This window comes from Chroicocephalus ridibundus, chromosome 1 (assembly GCF_963924245.1).
Source record: "Chroicocephalus ridibundus chromosome 1, bChrRid1.1, whole genome shotgun sequence".
In the NCBI taxonomy this organism is placed as follows: domain Eukaryota; kingdom Metazoa; phylum Chordata; class Aves; order Charadriiformes; family Laridae; genus Chroicocephalus; species Chroicocephalus ridibundus.
Genome location: NC_086284.1, coordinates 84,758,378 through 84,778,146, shown reverse-complemented (window position 1 = coordinate 84,778,146; position 19,769 = coordinate 84,758,378). Strand labels below are relative to the sequence as shown.

General features: G+C 45.3%; 2 protein-coding genes and 1 pseudogene across 4 annotated transcripts in view; all 3 read left to right on the top strand.

Moving 5' to 3' along the window:
• GEMIN8 (gem nuclear organelle associated protein 8) overlaps positions 1–2,916 on the top strand; it is a 33,739-nt gene extending 30,823 nt beyond the window's left edge. Inside the window, exon 6 of the mRNA XM_063342067.1 lies at positions 2,113–2,916. Coding sequence (XP_063198137.1) covers positions 2,113–2,296 — 184 coding nt within the window. The 3' untranslated portion in view covers positions 2,297–2,916. The remainder of the gene's footprint in view (positions 1–2,112) is intronic.
• A 1,458-nt stretch (positions 2,917–4,374) lies between these two features.
• Positions 4,375–8,508, top strand: LOC134513658 (patatin-like phospholipase domain-containing protein 7; annotated as a pseudogene).
• A 6,085-nt stretch (positions 8,509–14,593) lies between these two features.
• The window catches only part of GPM6B (glycoprotein M6B), a 111,625-nt gene continuing 106,449 nt past the window's right edge, over positions 14,594–19,769 (top strand). For 2 of the 3 annotated variants that reach the window (XM_063341894.1, XM_063341922.1), the window contains exon 1: positions 14,594–14,761. In XM_063341894.1, the coding sequence (XP_063197964.1) occupies positions 14,758–14,761 (4 nt within the window). In that variant the 5' untranslated portion in view covers positions 14,594–14,757. The remainder of the gene's footprint in view (positions 14,762–19,769) is intronic. The other variant, XM_063341931.1, reaches the window with a different exon arrangement.

The following is a 19,769-nucleotide window of genomic DNA, read 5'->3' as shown; positions in this document are numbered from 1 at the left end:
AAGCTGCACCTTACTGGAAGCTGGGAATGGGTAACAAAATATTGCTTTACTCATGGAATTTTCTTATACTGTCCTCTAGACAGCTGCCATTGGGTGATGGCATAGGAAGATAGGAAGCTAACTAGACTGTTGATCTGTTTATAGTGATTTTTAGAATCCTTCTATGCTTATATTAAAGATAAGGATTGAAATATCAGTCCTGAGGTTCAGCTTTTGGCTATCCCACGCATCTACTTTTTCCTAGGTACGGAAATCACCCCTGTGGCGCAACTGTGCCAAAGTTTACTTCCATCGAGGTCTGCCAGCAGCTCTTGATTGTGTGGTCACTCCCTCGATGTAAGTCAGAAGGAGTCGAGCTGGAAGAGCCCTACTGCTAAGCTGTTCCATGTAAGCCAGTTTGTTTGTTGTGAAAAGGATTAAGGGAAGCACTTGCTTGTGCTTGGACGAGCAGGCCTAGAGGTAGCAAACTCCACAGGCGTAAGCATTCGTAAGGCAATGTTGCCACCATTAGAAGAGAACGTATGAGCACATTTTCATAGTACATGGAGCCTTCAAGAATTTTTCCTGCTTTGGTATAAAAACAATCCCTTGGCGTTTCTTTCATCAGGCATACTAGCCAGCTTTCTCTATTACGAAACATCTAGAAAAGCACGTGTTTATTTTCCTTGCTGAACACAGAAATTAATGCTTGTTTTGGGCAAACCTACGGAAAGGTTTATCCCAAGATTCCTAATGATTTTTTTTTCATTGCTACTTTCTGTGTAAAAGGTAGTGTCTTGAGCATGCAGGTTTGCAGATACTGCACTATTCAGGTTCATGCCCTTTGCTCTGTTATGAACTGTAGCAGGAGTTGGAGGCCCAAGATTCAGTCAGCTCTTTTGGTCTAGACATGCAAGAAAAAGTCTGTGCCTTGTATTTCATTAATTTTGATTCTCACATAGCTAAGTCTTATTCCCATCCTTTGCACTGGACAGGAAAAGATCTCCTGGGTCATCATGTCTAGTTTTTGCTACCTCCGGCAACCACATTGTCTGCTACATTTCAGAAACTAATTAGTCTCCACTTAAAAGCAAATTCCATTTCCTGTCACCCCCACTTCTGCTAGTTAAGGCTGCATGGCATGCTTCTTGCTTGTGAAGCATAATAAAATATCAAGACTGCCACAAGTTTAAGTTGTCCTTTGTCAGAGAGCTGCAAAAACGTAAATGCAGAGTATCCTGGGGTTTTGTAATATCCTCCCCCTGGACAGAAGGAAAGGAGTTGCAGTTGTGACAGAAGTAAACGCTTGAAGTATGTTTTTACTTAAGAAATAATTCATCAAAGGCCACACTTCTGGTCTGTAGCATATTCCATGAAATGGTTGAGTAATAACTGAAGGCTCCCATCCCACTGTCCTCCTTTCATGCAAAGTGGTGAGGTTGAGCTAAAACTTCAGCCAGTTATGCTGCAATGCACTCGAAACACAAAAGTTTGATGAGTTGCTCCAAGCAGAATAATCCTTGCATGGCTGCAGAATATAAATCTGAAATGGACTGTAAACCAAAAGCAAAAAAATAACAGGCATTACATAATTATTACATCGGGGAAGTTAGTAATATTCATGACTTCCTCACAGTTTTCTGTCTATCTGTTGTTGAATTAAGGATTTCCAGTAATGCCAGATCATCCTGCGCTACAGCCAAGAACACAGTTGTTATATTGAGTCTTCCTGAGCATAAGATGACATTTCCATTTGTACTGCTCTGCCACAGAGCTGTGTGCCAGCAGTGCCACGGATGGTTTGTGGTCCTGTTTTGGTGTCACCACCCTGGGTGTTCTAGGGGCACACACAGAGTCCTTCCTTGGTACCTCCTCCGAGAAGCCCTGCAGCTGGCCAGCACTCACAGTGGCTGTTTTTATCATTATATACCAGTCCTGTGGTCTTCGTTATGTTATCTTTTTTTTTTGCTGGCCGTTGCACTCAGAACACACAAACCGAACTGCCCATTTCAAGGCTTGCTCTTGCTCTTGCTCTGAAAGCAATGATGACGTGTGCGTGATACGTGTGACGTGGCTGGGTGCCATGGCAACAGGCCGTGATCTCATAAATGTCAGATGATGAATTAATTTCAGGGACGCACCAGAAAGAACAGCTGCATTGTGCTACAGAAAGACCTTACTCCAGACCTGCTCTCCTCTACCAGCAAAGAAAATGGAGAAAATGACTGCAAAAATGAGTGCTCAGTGCTCCCTCCTGTGTTGTTCTGTTGAGCAGATCCCTCTTCAGGTCATCTACAGCTCAAGTGTGAGAGCATAAACACGTATCTCCAGAGTGCAAAAATGCTTCTATTGAGAACTTTTAAAAAGATCAGTTATTTGCCCTTCATAAGCGTGTTTTACTATGCAGAGCTGCTCTAGCAAGATGTCCTATACTTTCCCTGTCAACAGCAGGTAAATCTTGTTTGGAAGGAGAAAAAGAGCTGCCTTACTGTAGTCTCTTCCCTTCAACAGCTCTTTCAGTCTAGCAGTGTTACTTGCATTATTTAAGTCTAGCAAAGCGAAATCTGTTTCTACGGTATGGCTGTGGCTAGAGCTTTTTTGTGGTAAATACATTGATAATAATTAACAGCACTAGTGGCTTGTGTTACATTGTGGAAACTCTCATTCCAGGCATAGCCTGCAGCGTGGTAGTCACTGTCAGCGTAACAGAATTGTTCACTTCAGTCCAAGAAGATACAACATCCTACTAGAATAAAACATACCAACAGTTTATATTGTTGAAACTTTAAAATACCGTATTAAAAACCAGTAATTGAAAAATTTTGTTTGCTAGTTTAACTTTCTTTGTGACGGGCTTTTGAAGTGTGAAATGATGTAAAACCACTATAATGCTAGAAAGCATACAACAGAATCTCAAGTACAATGCAGATTTTTTTTTTCTAATAGGGTGCCCAAAGTTATAATTGTGAAGAAGTGTCGAAAAAAATTGTGTTGGGTTTGTTGATTTTCCAATATTATTTTCATTTCCCGGTTTCCAGAAATAAAACTTGAGAATTTGTTTTGTACTTCTTAACTGAGCAACCTTTAAAATGTTGAACAGCTTAGCAGTCGCAGTCGCACTTTGCAGGGCTTGAAATAACATCTGAATGCATATTGAATGTAGGAAAAACGCCTACACTGCCTCTCCCACTGCCATCCCCATGAAGCTACCTTGAATTAAATAGATATGCACGGTGATGCATTTTTCTGGCGATGTCCGTCATACTTTAGATCTCTGAGGATCCAGCTGAGCTGTTTCCAGGGTTTCTCCTACCTCAGTCATTTTCAGTCCATCTATGCTCTCTTCTTGCGCCCTCATCTTCTTTTTCACAAAGGCTCCTGCCTAGCTTGTATCCCTCCACCCCACCACACGCTTTTCCGCAGCCTGATGCTGCTCTTTCATCTCTCAGCTCCTACACTCCTGTCCGCCTCCCACACGTCGGGCATGAAATGTTGCCTGGAGACTCAGCAGCCAGCAGAGCAAATGAGAAGGACTAATCTAGATGACCAGAAAAAAAGGCAGTGCCTCTGGCACCATAAATGCTGAAAGCAGAAAGCTCTGAGATGCTTCCCACACTGCTGTCCCTGAGCTGTCGGTGGCTGACGGAAGATCAGTCTCTCCTCTTTTCCTAATTAAACTACAGGACTTCTTCACCGCTGTGCAAGTGGTGGGAAGGATGTCACTGCCAGTTCATCTCTCCCCACTCTGGGTAGACTCCAGTCAATCACCCACAGTAGATTTCCCCACTTGTCCTAACTACTGGCCAAAGCCTTTCTAAAGTCGCAGTGGAATGAAACCACCACGATCCCGTTGAGCACCAGGGGAAGCTTTTGTAAGACTTTCCCCTAGTGGGAGGAACAATTACTGGATACAGAGCCTGGACTTCACAATCCATCTGTTTAATTTATAGCGTGTCTTGACAGTACATCTCTGTCAACTCCATCTCTCCAATGGCAAGGCGTAACTGTAATTTAGGAGCTCAGCCATTTGAAAGACCAACCAGGCAGCCATGATCTATTCCAACCCAGCAGACGAGGAAGTTGCTAAGGCACTTTCTCAATTTAAGAATGATTTTATCTCTTTTTCTCTCTTTTCAGCCCTCTTTGCCAGCTGGCATTCCATTTTCTACTTTTCCAGCGGGCATTGCTTCAGCTCAGCGTGATCCTTTGGAGGGGGAGCAGTAGCCTATTTAGAGCTTAAAACACATAGAGATTTACTGGCTGGAACCCCAGAGAACAACCTAGCAAGAAGCTGATGAGGGCACTTGGCCAGATCATCTCCAAAACGCTACTGTTAAAAGAACCTGATATGCATGTTAAGTAAACGCCAAATATGCAAAACCCAGCACATGTAACATGCAGATAATAGCATACGGTAATGGGCCCTATCTCCAAATAAATAATAGCACTCTCCTAACCACAGGCTGTTCCAGTATTTTCTGTTCACTTCCAATGTCTCTGAAAGGGTCGTATCTATAATATAATAAAACTCCCACAGGCTGCAGCAGGACTAAGATTTAGTGTTACACCCTGGATTAAAAATGAGGGAAGGAGATTTCTCTTGCACTCCAACAGGCAAAAACTCTGGAATAAATGTGAGCCAGGAAGTGATTATATAAAGGCGTTGATAATTTCATTTGCATATAAAATAATAACAACAAGAACGGAAGCTAAATTATCCCATATATACAGAAACCCTGGGTGTTGAGGATTGGCTACTCATTATTCTCTTGTCATATAAAGCAATTCAGTCTGCAGCTGCATTTCTCTCTTACAAATCCAATTCAATCAAGAGAACCGAAACATCATTAGCAAACCCACTGATTTATCCACCAGTAAAGTGCTGATCCAGGCTTCTCTTCCTGCTCCTAATAAATTCTCTACATAGCCGTGTTTGCTCTCTCTAGGGATCTCCCATTATTTTAATGGCTACAGGTTTCTAACTTTACCGCTGGAATCTTTAAGCCTGCAAATCTATAATAGTAGGGTCCAAAACCTGTGGGAGTCATAGGAAAGAAAGGACACAAGCCCAGAACATGTACCCAGTTGCCACAGAGATGTGGCTACATCTAACTGCAGGTGAAGCAGCAGCTGGTGCCTTAAAAACTGCTTTAATAAGATCGGGTTTTTTTCATTTCTGAAATATAACCACTGACTTCCTATTTTGTTCTCCCTATTTCCCTCGGCAGGCTTGCCTCCAGAGCCTTGCCTCCCTCTCTGTACCTTTCCCTGGCTCCTGCTTGCTTTGGTGCCTTCATTGCCAGCTTGCTGGGCTCATTTACCTCTGCTCCGGCCTCTCTTCTGCAGAAACGCAGCAGCTTTGAAGACCAGTGCTGGCTGTTGTCTCTGGTTCCTCCTGCCCATCATCCACCACCAGGGCTCCGGGAGGTCATCTCCAAGCCCATCACAGCATCGTCCCGTTGCTGCTTTCATATGCAGGAGCCCGTTCACAGTATTTCAAAGCTGGGGCACACACTTCTGCGTCCTTTTCAAGGTGGGCTTCAAACAGGGAAGGCCCAAGGGCGGCTAGAAGTGCTGTTGCCTTTTGGGAATAATTTCCCAAGCTGCAGTTTCCGTAACTTCTTTAACGGTCCTGGGTCATTTTGTCTGCCAGGTTCATGTGATGTTTGGTTTGCCTGTGCCCCTTTTATCTTTTAAACACAAAGAAGTTATTTCCTTGGAATATGGGAGGCCAGAATTAATGTTCTATATGGCAGCTAAGACACTCAAGTTTGGCCTGAACTTTATTTTTAAAAAAACTGTACAAAAAGTAAGAATCCAAATCCACCTATGACAGTAGCCCATGTTTAATACAGCTTTAATAAAAAGTTTTATTACATTCCTCTCTTGGAATGGTATTATTTTCCTACTTGCTGAACATGATATCCAAGAAAACAAGAGTCAGATAACAAGAGTCTTAAAAAAAGAGATCTTTATTTAAGAAATGCTATAAGTGAAAGATAAAATGATTACTAACATAAGATACTTGACACTTGCATTTATTTACTTTTTCGTCTCTCCTAATTGGAGCATGGATATATATGGGTGATTAGTGTGTTCTGCTTTTTTATTTTGAATCATGTGCTCATGCATTTGCAAAAATTCAGCGTCTGGACTGAAAATAGGAGGAAAATGTTTATGCTTAGAATAGCTGTTTGGGTTTTTTTAAGAAAAAAAACCCAACATGTTTATTAGTCTAGGGAGTGAGATGTTAAACTAACAGATCTGACTGAATTTGACGTAAAGAATTCCTGTTTGCCATCGGAATTCCTAGACATGCTTAAAACGTTAGGGTCCTTGGCCACTTTGGGAAACCTCTTTTCCCGGAACTGTACAAGCACATGTTTCTTGTGCAATTGCACAAAGGTGAATACATCTTTCATCCCGGGCAGCTGGATCACAGCATCTACGTTGTGCCAGATGGCATGCTGGAAATTTGCATTCAAGAAAGTGATGGAACAGAACTGGTTGTTAAGGAGGTGCTGGCAGGAGACAGCATCTCCAGCCATCTCAGCATTCTTGATGTTATCACAGGTCACCCTGCTCCTTATAAAGTGGTCTCAGCCTGAGCAGCTGTTTTGTCCATTATGTTGTGACTTCCAGCAAGTGCCTTTCAAGTTGTCTTCCAGAAATATCCTGGAACCCTTGTTAGAGTGGTACAGATCACCATGGCGAGGCTGCAGAGAGCAACATTCCTTGCTTTGCACAACTGCCTGGGTCTGACTACTGAGCTCTTCAATTGTCAGAGCCAAGCCATCCCACTCATCTCTGTGGCAAGTGTAACATCTGGAGGAAGTTCAAGCAAGGCAGTAGAAAGACAAGTGTCTAATGTATCAGAGGAAGATCCTGGATAAAAGTTTGAAAAAGTTGGGAAGCACTGGAAATAGATACGCTGAAGATTTCTGGTACAGAAAACTCTGAGCATGTTCTCAGAAGAAGCCTTTTTTCACCTCCCTATGCAGGGTCTGCAGAGGCTTCTAATAATTCCAGTGGTGCAAAGTCAGACATGGACATGGACAGAGTGCACTTTGGCTCAGAGGACACTGCCGGCAGTTCTGTTGTGGGCAAGTCAAAATTGAAGAAGACTGTGACAGCAACAGAAATTCCTTCAGCAGTTCTCCATTATAGTGCTGTGCAAGATTCGTGTAATAGCAAACATATTGATGCCATCGTCAAAGCAGCAAAGAAAGATGTTTCGACCTTGATGAAACTTGATGATCCTTTGTTGTGGAATGGCAAAGTGATGCTGCATCAGATTACTGCTGGGACTGTGCTAGCAAAGCAAGGAGATCAGGATGCTAATGGTTGTGGTCTCAGTGATGCTTCACATGTACCCACAGAAGACAGGCTTGGAGGAGGACACCTGTCTGTTCCTTACCCATCCAGGAGAACTCATAGGCCAGCTTGCTGCCCTGACTGGGGAACCACTGATTTTCACCATCAAGGCTAATTGAGACTGCAGATTCTGGTCTATTTCCAAGTCCCATTTCTCTGAGATAATGCAGGAGCAGCCAAGCATTGTTCTCGGTGTGGCCCATGCTGTTGTAAGAGAATGCCCCAGTTCATTAGAGGCAAATTGACTTTGCCCTGGATTGGATGGACATTGAGTCTGGACAAGCTGTTTATAGGCAGGCTGACAAGTCAGATTGCACATACGTTGTGTTGAATGGTTGACTTCACTCAGTCATATGTATGGATGATGGAAAAAAGCACCTGACAGGTGAATATGGACAGGGAGACTCAACTGGAGTGGTAGAGGCATTAACCCACCAACCTGGAGCTGCAACAGTACACGCAGTCAGAGAGTCAGAACTTGCCAGACTCCCAGAGGGAGCACTGAGATTTACCAAACACAAATTCTCCCAGGTTGTGACTAGAGTTATTCACCCGCTGGGTGAGAAGATTCTTGGCAGTCTTCAGCAGGAAGGTCATCCTCGTGAGTTACACAGCTCGAGTAGCAAGTGGGATGCCGGAAATCCTGCCAGCAATCTCTCCACAGCAGCTCTTATGGTGGTGTCTGAAGAGGTGCCACTTACGGCTTTTACTCAGGAGCTCAAGCATGCTCTCAAGCATGCTCTCAGTGCTGTGGGTCCCGCTTTGCTGCTCACCAATGGTAACATCAAACAGCGACTTGGTTCTGCTGTGCTGGATAGTATCCATGGATCCCAACCAACTAGCTGGCTGGAACAGCAGGAGAATATTCACCCTATTATACCCTACCAGGCAGACAGCACCCTTACTCCCTGGACCCAACGCTGCATCCAGCAGGCTGACTGCATCTTAATGGTGGGACTGGGAGACCAGGAGCCTACTGTTGGAGAGCTGGAGGCACCGCTGGGATTTCTGTTACCTCCCAGTGAAAAGCCTGCAGGGTTGCAGCAGCCACCGAAGCTCCCACGGCCTGGGACACCTGTCCTCTGCAGCCCGTTTGCACTATGCTGCTGCACTCGTGGGCACGCCAAGCGAGCGACACTGCTGCTGAGTTACTGAGTCATTCCCATCTCTTCTCCAACACATCACATTTTTGCCACAAACCGTAACTCGGGAGTATAGCCGTTTGCTAGAACTGGACTGTGCAAAGCGGGAGGGAAACCCCAACACAAAACCCAAACCAGCATTTTTAAAAGTATATTGGTAGAAAACTAAAGCTGGGTAGCCCATTATGAGAGAAATTAACTCAGCTTTATGATACAGTTTAAATCTTAGGCACCATTCGTGTTTACAGAGCAGAATTAAAACCTTCTGTAATAATTTATGAGCTTGTGCCTATTGACAGAAGTGAAAAAATGAGAACTAAAATGAAATCAGCTGGCTGTTACTCAGCATCCACTGCCCAACTGGATCAGGAAAAGTGTTAAAATGCGTCCCGCAATTTTCCTTCCCAGCTCTTTGAGCTTGATTTTCAGATAAAAAAAAAAAAAAAGGCACCTGAGAATGTTCTTAAATGCTCTCTGTGCCTCGCATCAAAGGAGTTTTCTACTTTGGAAAAAGAGAGCGGGCCTTGTCTCAAAATGTACTTTTGCCAGGAATTCTGTCCTGATTAGGCTGCCTTGGAGCACTTTCTTGGGTGGGTGCCATACTGAAGTTATTGGATGGCAGCCATGTGTTCAACACTCTTAAAATAAAGTCTATTCCCTTAATTTGCAACTCAACATAAAACTTAGGGTAAGTCTATTGATACCCCTGGAGGGTGGGGCCAACATACATATGTATGCAATTATTTTCAGGATATTGCAATAAGTACATATATGCTCCCACAGAAGTTGCTCTGAAGTTGAATGCTAATGATCCTTGGGTATGCATTTTGCCCCCGTCTGGTTTCTTCATTTGCAAATTATTCCACATTCAGATCTCCCCACTGGTACTAATGAAAATGTTGGATAATCCATACCTTTGAGTCAGCTCCTCCTAAAGACAGGCTGGCCTCTCCAGCCCACACGATCCTAGCCCACGACGTAACAAGAACTTAGCAAAGCACTTCAGTAGATGTTTATAGCCAAGCCTGTTAGACTGAACTCATCATCCCTGACCAAACTCAAATGCATTTTTGAGCCTGAACGTTTTAGAATGAGGCGTGTGGAAGAATGCCTTCACCAGGATCATTTTATTGTGACACGGATAGCAGGAGATAAGACTTTTCTCTCTCTCACTTGGAGAAAGACTTGTCGGTATTTCTCATCCACGTTTCACAGATCCATCAGGGAGGATGAAACGAGGTGGAGTGCACGTGGTCATACTGACTTGTATTTTTCCTGTATAACGGGCATCTGGTGTTAAAGATGTTAGTTTACTCTTTCGCTCACAAGCTTTCCACTCTGTATAATGCTTTACGGAGACCATCCACCCTCTTTCAGACCTCATACTATCTCCTACATGGTTCCCTACCAGGTGTGGTTACCTACGTAGCATGCAGAGAGAGAAAGACACAGAAGCAAGTGTGTGTATCCAGAATAAAAACAGCTAATATTACCTTTCCCTTCCCTCTGGTATCTCCGCAGACCCGGATCTCTCATGGACACTCACAGAATAGCCACGCACCTAAGTGCAAAATGCTGTTCTTATGGTAAGGTCCCTCATGTAGAGCTAAGTGAAAGATGATTCTTTAGTTGCCAGAGATACTAATCTAAAAATTAATCCTTCATTTTCAATAATATTTTCTAATTAGGTTTTTTGTATCTTTAAAATCACAACGTGACATTGGTTATTCCACAAGTGACTTGGGGTATACGAAACAGAGATGAGTCTGTCTTTTAACACTGAAGATGTATTTAGTACTCTGTAATTAACACCAAAATGGTAATCACTAATTTTCAGATAAAATTAACTGTGGTTCATTGGGAAAAATTATGCATTCTGTTGAATATATAATTATATCTATTCTAAAGCAATCACTGCTCATATTTACATATTGAGAAATGGTTGCTGGAAATATGACCTACTTGGTAATAAGAAACAGTTTTGATTTTGAAGAATATTTATTCATTACACTATCGTACCTGAATGTTGAATTCCAGGAGGAGTATCTACATGCTGACTAAACTATCAAATTACTTCTCATTTTTTATCTTTTCCTTTCTCTCTTTTCCCCCAGACTACACATTACCAATGATCTGAACGATTTTGTTCGGCATTTTGCTGGATGAACTTTGCAAACACCTCTCTGCAGCGAGCACTGAGAAGGGGTTTTGGTAGCAGCAGTTGGAGTCTAAAGCGGATCAGCTTCATATAAAAGGTACAAATGACACAGGAGAGCGTGAGTCATTCCCCTTAATCTACACCAAGATGCTGAGTTCAAAACACGAAAAGGTCACCTCTTTGCACGCAGATGAGAGTACAAAGTGATCCAATTGTCATCTTATTTCTCTTTAACGTCTGTGGCCTCTGTAATGCCACTTTGAACAGAGATCACGTGGGAGAGAAAAACCCCAGCATGCCTCGACTGTACGTGGAATCACAGAAGCTGAAGACAGAGAGGATGGATGAACCCCCTTGAGAAAGGCCACAGAGAACACTCACTACAACTAAAATCAGATTTTATCCCTTCTGATTCCCTTAAATTTAAACTACACTCCTGTTAACATTCAAGGGGAGGCTGTTTTATGAGTCCCTGATTTTATAAGGTTTTAGAAGTTCGCAGGATTTTTGCAAATTCAAGCGTAGGAGTGGCATCCTATACACTCACTCTAATCCTCTGGAAACTGGCAGCGACTGCTACCCACTGGCACTGCCTGTGTAGTAGTCAGAAGAAGTAATATTCACAATTAACCCTTAGCTTCAGTATTAGCAGAGGGAGCCAAGGGAGGGGGGCTCACGTAGAGCCGACGGTAGGGCACGGTGTGAGGTGAGAACCCATCGAAGCAGGCGTGCCACTAGCACATCTTATTATTAAGCAACTAACTTTAATGCGACTAAATGTTTAGTCAAAGCTAAAACATTAAGTGGAAATACTGCCTTTGATTCTGCTTTTAATTGGGAAAGCTTCCATATCTAGGGCAATCTGTCGAGTTAGACTGCCTGAGGAAAGACGTCAGGAGTGTAAAAGAGATGAGCAAACAGGTAGCAGCAGCTACCACACCGTTCCATCTACAAAGAAAAACAGGGATTTGTTTAGAGCTGGGATGGTCTCCAGTGGAAGAAGTGGGGAGACAGATGGAGCCTGGTAAATTAAAAAAAAAAAATAATGAAGAATTATATGCAACCAGCCTTCATTTGCTCTCAAAATCTGTTTCACCACTGATTGCTGGAAATGGTGAAATGTATGGTGAAATACGGAGTTTCAGACCGATACCACTCCCTCGGTTACAACTGATGAGTCTTTCCGTCTTACCTCTCCTTGCCAGATCTTGATATTGAAGCTTAGCTTCAATTTTCTCCTGCAAATCATGACCTCTTTAAAACATCTCCAGAGAAGAACGCACTGCTCCAGACTAGGTTAGGAGAGACACCAAGCATATTGCTTGCAGGGAGTGAAAGTGTTTCTTGAAATACCTGGTATCATCACACAAGCATTAGGGTAACAGGACAAATAGAGAAATGTTTGCAGGGTGTTACCCAAGCTATGGAAAAGGCTTTGAGCACCCAACATAGACAATGAATGACATTAATCAGTGCAAAATTCCAATGACCTTTTTTGCAGATCAAATTTGCAGATTTTGTCATTTTATAATCCCTTGGTGCCAAGATTGTCTGGATCAACCTGGCTTCCAGCGTAATTCACAGCAGGCCTTTGCACTACTCTACTGCTACAGCACGCAAGGAGCCACTCAGCTACTAAGACTTGCTGAAATGCTGCACACTCCGGCCTCTCTCCTTTCCGTTATGTACTTGATAAAAGAGTAAGAGCATGGACCAGAATCCAGTCATAAGCCTTTCCCAACTCGGGAAGTCCCTGTTTCTACAGACATCTTAGTTCTGAAATGAAATCCGTCAGTTTCTATTCCTAGCAGAAATTCCAGCTAAGTATTCCCGCCTCCTTGACCTCATTTGAGTTATTGTAATGTAGTTTTGCTTAAAGAACCAAAACTTCTGATGTCACTTGTCAGAGATTCAGTATCTCTGTGAGTGGAAATCCCCATTGACTGCTGAGCCATAACCAATATTTGGACAGCTGTTCTCTGCTTTACTCTTTGGAAAGAAAAATGACCAACATTTCTGAGGATGACAGAAAGCTAATAAAGGACAGCAAGTCCCTCCTCTCACTGCATCCATATTAATATGGACAACTCCTTCTGCACTACCATAGGAATGTCTACCCCATACTTTGGTGCAAGTATGTGAACCCAATCCAGACAGCGCTAACCCTGTTGACCAACTTCCCCTGAGCAACTGGTCCCATGGATTTCAACGATGCAAGTTACCCGTAAGTGCAACCGCAGTCAGAATCAGGAACATATTTTTCAGCTGATCCTAATATTAATCAAGCAGTGTGTTGCAAGAGCTTCACAGAACATAAATTTAACTAAAGAATTTCTTTTAAAAAATGAAATTAATTTATACCCTCACCAGCACTTAGTGGGGTGCTCTTACCATTTGCCTTCAGTTCCCGCCATATTTCAGTGCTATTTAGTGCCACTGTAGTTAAGGGTCATGTGCTATTTCCATGATTAATCTCATTTTTCAAAGGTGCATAGCTCATCTGCTTTAATTCCCAGTGGGGACTGGAAGCAGCTTGCCAGTGATCAGCTTTGGTGTGAATTTTTTTTCCTATCTTTAAAAAATGGCTTATTCAATCAATCCACTTACTGCCTTGTAGAGAAGCAGCATTTACTCCCTGATGCTGCAGTGCTTGCATAGTGTTGGGCCTGTCGTCCTTACTGGAAAACCATGTGTGTTCTAACTGATGCGAAAGCCTCCGATGATTTTGGCCCGAGAGACTGGGATTTTTCTTTTAATGGAAAACAAACCACAGCTTTAACATTGCAACTTTTATACGTGAGCGCAGACGCACGCTGCTTTGGGAGCAGGGGCCTGAAATTGGAAAGTACGAACTAATTTCCCTGAAAAGAAGTGTTCACACTTTCGTCACTCCTTTGCCTTTGTGTTATATTAATGTGTTCTTAAGCAATCGATCTCATTTAGAGGGGAATAATATGGTTACATAATTTAATAGATCAATTTGTTAACAATCATGGGAGAAGATGAAATATGTCCTTATGCTTCACGGAAATAACAGAAAATTAGGATACTATTATTGTGACAAAGGCAAGGGAAATGCATGCCAAGTAACCAATTAATGTAAATCAGCACCATCTGATTGATATTAGTCACTGTAGGTGCATTTATTCTGACAAAAGAGCTGGCTTTTGCATTTGAGGCAATCAAATCGCTCTGATGGTAGAAGTCCAACTCAAAAAAGCAACTAAACTGAAAAAGCCGACTTTGACAGTCTCTTTCATACCCATTGCCTGCGTCTGCGCTTACTCCTGTGCGACACAATTATTTTTTGCCTCTAACGTGTCCAGGTATGCAGGGGTTAGACCAGTAAGCTCCCGTACGCCCCCCAAACCAACCAGTCTGTCACTTAGGGGTCCCCTGCGCTGGTTTTCCCAAAAGCTAAGGTATGTTTCTCACAGTGTTTCAAGAAAGGAAAAAGTCTCTGCGAGAGCAGCGTGGCGCGAGGTTGTGCGGCTGGAACATCATCATCCAAGTGTCAGCTTCCGCAGCACGGGTTGGGGAGAGGCTGTGAAGGTACGAACCACAGTGTTGAACACGAATATAGGTATTAATGAGACAACGTTATGTTTCGGCACACAGTGCCCTTCCCGTCGTCGGGGAGAAACACTAAGAAGCCGCCGCCTCTGAAGGTCACGGGCGCCCTCAGCCCCATGTCCCAGGCGAGGCCCTGAAGGGGAGAGGGGCCAGGGCTCCTGCCCGGGCCCGGGGCGCTGGAAGTCGTCTGAGGGCGAGGAAATAGGGGGCCAAAATAAGAAAACAAGCCCCCGTTTCAGGGTCACCCAAGCTCCAGGCCCGGCCGGCCGCGGGGCGGCGCTCCGCCCCCCTGCCCCGCGGCAGGCCGTGCGGGGCCGGGCAGGGCCGTGCCGGGAGCCCCTCGGGCGGGCGCAGGCAGGCGGGGCCATCCCCGCCCCTCTGGCCGCGCCGCAGCCGCCGGAGGCGAGCGGAGCCCGCCAGTGTGCGAGCTGCTGCCGCCGCTCTCCGCCGCGCCTCCCGCCCAGCCTAGCCCGGTAGAGCGAGCCCCTGTCCCTGCTCCCCCCCGCACCGCCCGGCCGACGAGAGCCAGCCATGGGTAAGCGAGCCGGGCTGCCGGGGAGCCCCCGCTCCGGGGAGGGTGGGAGCCGGGGGCAGGTGCGGGGCAGCCCCGGGGGTGGCGGCGGCCCCGGCCCGGCGGGGCGGGGGGCAGCAGCCTGTTGAGCGGGCCCCGGGGCGGCCGCCCCTCCGGCCCCCGCCTCGCCCCGCTGGGGCCGGGGCCGCTGCCACCACAGGGACTCGGGCGGGAGCGGGGGGGGGGCTCCTGGGCAGCCGGCGGGGGGCAACGGGACCTCGCCAGCTGCGGCGCGCTCCCTTCCTTTAAAAATAAATTATTATTAATCTGTACTAGTACAGAGTCCCGGAGCTACAGTTTATTGGAGGCCGTTGTAGGCAGCCGGCCCCGGAGCGTGTCTGCTCTCCCTCCGTCCCGCTGAAGCTGAGGAAGCGGGGCGGCCGGCGGGGCCGTGCCGGGGCCGGGGGGAGCGGGACGGGGCCGGGTCTCCCCGCGGGGCTGGGAGCCGGCGCTGTGGAGGGAGGTGGTGTCGCCCCTCGGCGGGGCCGGGGGGTCCCGCTCGGCCCCTCCGCGCCCAGCGCGGGTCGGCTGGGGGGCGGTGCGGGTTTTGCCGGGGGTCGGAGCGCGGTGCGAGTGAGGAGGATGGGACTGGGGGGGGGAGCGGAGGTGTCTCGTCAAGGTGGGAAGCGTTGGGGACGCCCGTGTGCCCGGCATCAGCGTCCCGGCGGGAACATGAGGGAATCCTGTGGGCCCTTGGGATAAAGTGATGCGCTTTTAGCTCTCGTAGCTCGGGGTCTTGGTCCTCTTCCTCCTTCGGTGGAGGCAATGGGGCGTCGATGGAAAGTGGCGGCTTCTGTTCCCGAACTTGTGTAGAGGGGGGGCGCTTGGCGCGAGTGGGTTACCGGGAGCAAAGCGAGGCCCCGCCGGGGGAAGGGTTGGTCCTGCCCGTGGGTCGCTCGGTGGTCGATAGCACAGGCTCAGCCTTCGCGTCCTTCTAGCGCGGGCCTTTTTAGCAGGGGCTGCCTCCTGCGAGCCTTCCCTTTCAACCAACGGTAGACCCAAATGTATTAAGCACTAATGAAAGTTAGGAGGTTTGGGGGGAAAAAAAGAAAAAGAAGAAGAATACAGCTGTATCTTCGGTCCAGTTTGCCAGTGGCGTATTATTGCGTAGAGGTTGCAGCTGCTAAAGCAGAGCTATCAGTGCGTGCCCATGTGTTAATATGCACACGCTGATGCTGGCACTGTCTCTGGTTTTAATTAAGAAGGAGAAGAAAAAAAAAAAAAAGAAGAATTAATTACTCAGCCAAAGCCAAAGGAAGCTGACAGAATTCCTATGGTTGCTACTTTGTTAAATTAATTCTCATCACCTAATTCCTTAATTTCTAAATGCTTATTAACTGGTTTGTTCCCTAGCTTAGTGAAGGTCAGACTCCTGTCGTATTACAGTTTTTTTGCTAAGCTTTTTTGAAGTTTCCAAAACCTTTTTCAATGCATGTTAAAGTACGGATCCCTACTGCCTCTGCAGCTCTGAAGGCTGAAACAAACCAATCAGCTTTATTATCTGCACCAGAAAGCTTATTTTTTGCATGTATATTCCGATACTTATTCTTGTAGACTATGCTTTCCTAACTCTTGATATTAAATGAAACTGTAAAGTTGACAGCCTCTCCCGTGTCTGTATCTTAGTATCCTTCTCAACGCACACTTTTACTCTACTGCCATGGATCCATGTCAAATAAATCTTGAAATGGGGATGGGAGAGGGAGAGAAATGTTTTCAGGTTTCTTACGAAGAAAACTGTACTCATTGGATTACAACATCTTATTGGGGGAAGGGGCAGGAAATAAAGTTTGTTAAATAACATGTAACACGTGTAAAATTATTCTTAAGTGTCTTTGCTACTAAGTCTATGAAACTGATTTTTCTTCAGTAAATTAAGTTGCTAGGGATTGAAATCAAAAAGTTGTTTGAAATCTTTGTGGATGATTCATCTTGAGGAGAAGCAAATCTTAATCGCAGTCCTAAAATCTTAGAAAAACACTGAAGTTAGTCTCGCAAGTTGTGGCTCTGCAACAGTATCTGAAATGTATGTCTTATGTCTGTATAGAATGTCTTGTCCTGAATGTAACAGTTGGGGAAAAGGGGAGTGGAGAGAAGAAAACATTTCTTGAATGTTCTGCTAATAATGATGATAATAGCACAAAACTCCAAGGTCTGATGACTTCTTTGCTTAGAAATGCTGTTGGATGATCAAGCCATGCCTGGTGGGGTGGCAGTGGCATGGTCAGTCAGGCTCTAGAGGGTACTTCTAGAGAGCACAAATTTCAGATGAAAAACTTCAAAAAGAAGTTACAAAAAGAAGTCTTTGTCAGCTGGGGATCCAGTCCCTCATGAATACGATGTTTTGTTTGTGCCGTTGTGTAACTGCTGCCTTGGCCTTGGGTAGGCTGAGGTTGATGTGACCATCTAACCAGAACGTGTTTGCAGCCCTGGTGCTGTGTCGAGCTTCCTGATCCAATGGGAAGGATGTGTTTGACTGGTTTTCCTTGGGACCATTTCAGTTGTCCTTTCTCGCACAAAATTTTTGTGTAGGACTAGCGGAGGTGCTGAGAGCCCACCGTGGCCACTGATGTTCTGAGGGTCGGGGACATTGTGTTCAGCACCAGTTAGGGTTTGCATCTGCTGGAGGGTTGTCGGTAATAACCAGCACAGTGCTCTATGTGTCTCGTGTGAGAAAACCCACCTCTTAACAGCATGGCACACGCTCTCCCAAACGTAGTGTCTCATCTAGGAGGTGGGGAGGGGGCTAGTATTTTACAAAATGAACAAAAAGTGTGGAAGATTTTTGTTCCTAGAAGTTCTGAAAAGTGGTACGGTGTTGTTTCTTGGGAACTGCATGTTTTCATGATTTTCTTCTTTGTACTCCTCAAACTGTTGCTTTCAAGCAAGGAAAGTGGTTGCAGCAGAGTGCGTACATGTGTGGTGGTTTTTTTGTTGTTTAAAAAACCAAAAAATGATACTGAGGAGAACACTGTGCACAAACGGGGGATGAAATGATGCCCGCCTTCATGTGGGTTTGCATCCCGTCTGTCTGCAGTCCCTGTGCAGAAACTGCTGTCACGCAGAGCCCGCAAACCCAGGAGTTTCCAGGAGCATCAATCACGCTGTGCCGTGACGGGGCCGTCCCCTGTCCTTCACGCCTTCTGCAGCACATCCAGCTTCCCCAGCAGCACTTGCTCCTGCATCCCAGAGGGACCCATCCCTTCCTCCTAGGTAGTAATCTCGGGGGACTTCTACCACCCGTAGAAATGGTCCTCACTTTTCTGTGAAACGTGTCCAGAGTAGGTTCAAATATTCCCTAAACCAGGCTTTCTTATAAACAGCTGGGGGCAAATCCTGAAAGAGAATCAGTCCTCTGTCTTTCTGTTCAGCTGTATACTTTGTCCAGGCGGGAGCTGAAATCTTTTGTGTGTTGCGGTAATAGTAAAATCTGATTAGTATCGGTCATTAAGGGTGGCTGGATTTCAATTGTCAAGTGTTGTAGTCCATATTCTGTTAAATCTTGCACCTCTTAAATATATTTAATCTTGTTCCTATAAAAAAAAAAAGACACTAATATTAAGTTTATCTTCTCTTAAAACCTGTGAAATATAAAATTGTTTACTGCTGCCCTTCCTCTGTCTCCACAACACCTGCTTAGGCTATTAAAAAGTACTTAATTTTGCCTTCTCACTGTAATCCTCCTTGTCTGAGAAGGAGGTGGAAGAGAAAATGTTGTGCATTTCAGATTTTTCCCAGTATCCTAAACAACTTGTGTTTTCACCATGTTTACAGATTCTCCCTCCTGCTCTCTTTCTAAATGTGTGATTCAACAATATAGGAAATCTGCTGTCCTGTGTGTGAATTATCATGTGTCTGATAAGTCTTAAAATGTTACGTTTCAGAAAAGCATACTGGATTATAGATTACATCCTTGTCAGGGTTGAACAGTGGCAGTGCCTCGTTATCTGTCTTTTTCAGAGTGTTTCTAGAATTTTATAAACCAATTGAAATCTGCAGGTCACTTCCAATGTTTAAAGGACTTTAAGCATTCGATTCTTTTTCTCAAGCCAGGTATGGTGGGCTTTTTTTCAAGTTTGCTTCCGCGTGTTATTATTCTGGCAGTCATCATGTTGCAAGCATTGTTTTTTATACAGGATTTTTTCTATAGCCTTTGCTTTTCAAGATTAATGCTGCCTAATCATAGAATGGTTTGGGTTGAAGGAACCTTTAAAGATCATCTAGTCCAACCCCCTGCCATGCGCAGGGACATCTTTTCACTTGCTCAGAACCCCATCCAGCCTGACCTTGAATACTTCCAGGGACGAAGCATCCAGGGACAGGGCATCTGCAACTTCTCTGGGCAATATTTAGCAGTATCTAAAGTCATTGCTGTAAAAAATAAGTCCAAAGTCCATTTCATGATAAGGTTAAAATAAATTTAAAATAAACCCAGAGAAGCCCGCTCCTTGGTATCTTTTTTATTCCTCGTGCAGCGGCATCGTGTCATCCCTGAGTGGGTGCACAATCTCATAGCGAGGATTTTGTTTTCCCTGAGATATACAGCTGGTACAGCCAGACGCGGAATCGTTGTGCATATTGTACTTCCACTGATGGTATTTGGATTTAAATGCCTTTTTATTTTTCTAGAAGAACATTGTATCCAGTAAAATTTCACTAGGGTAAAGCATTTTCAGAGGGAGCTGCTGCGGGTTGTTATGTTACCACACTCCCCACGAGGGCAGTTCTTCCCCCTGAAACTCTTCTTTTTCACCTTCCCCATGTGCGCCCCAGCTGTGTGTGCCCTTCACCCCTCCTCACACGGGGGTGCGCCTGGGCCCCATGAATGCATCCCTGGCACCTGCCTGGGCTGCACATCGCCTTGCTCATCTGTGCAGCTCCTTAGGCTGTTCCCACTGGGACACCAAGAGCTTGCATGGAGCCATGGGAGCCACCTTCCCACGAGTTGCTCAGGTCCTCCTGCAAAACCTTT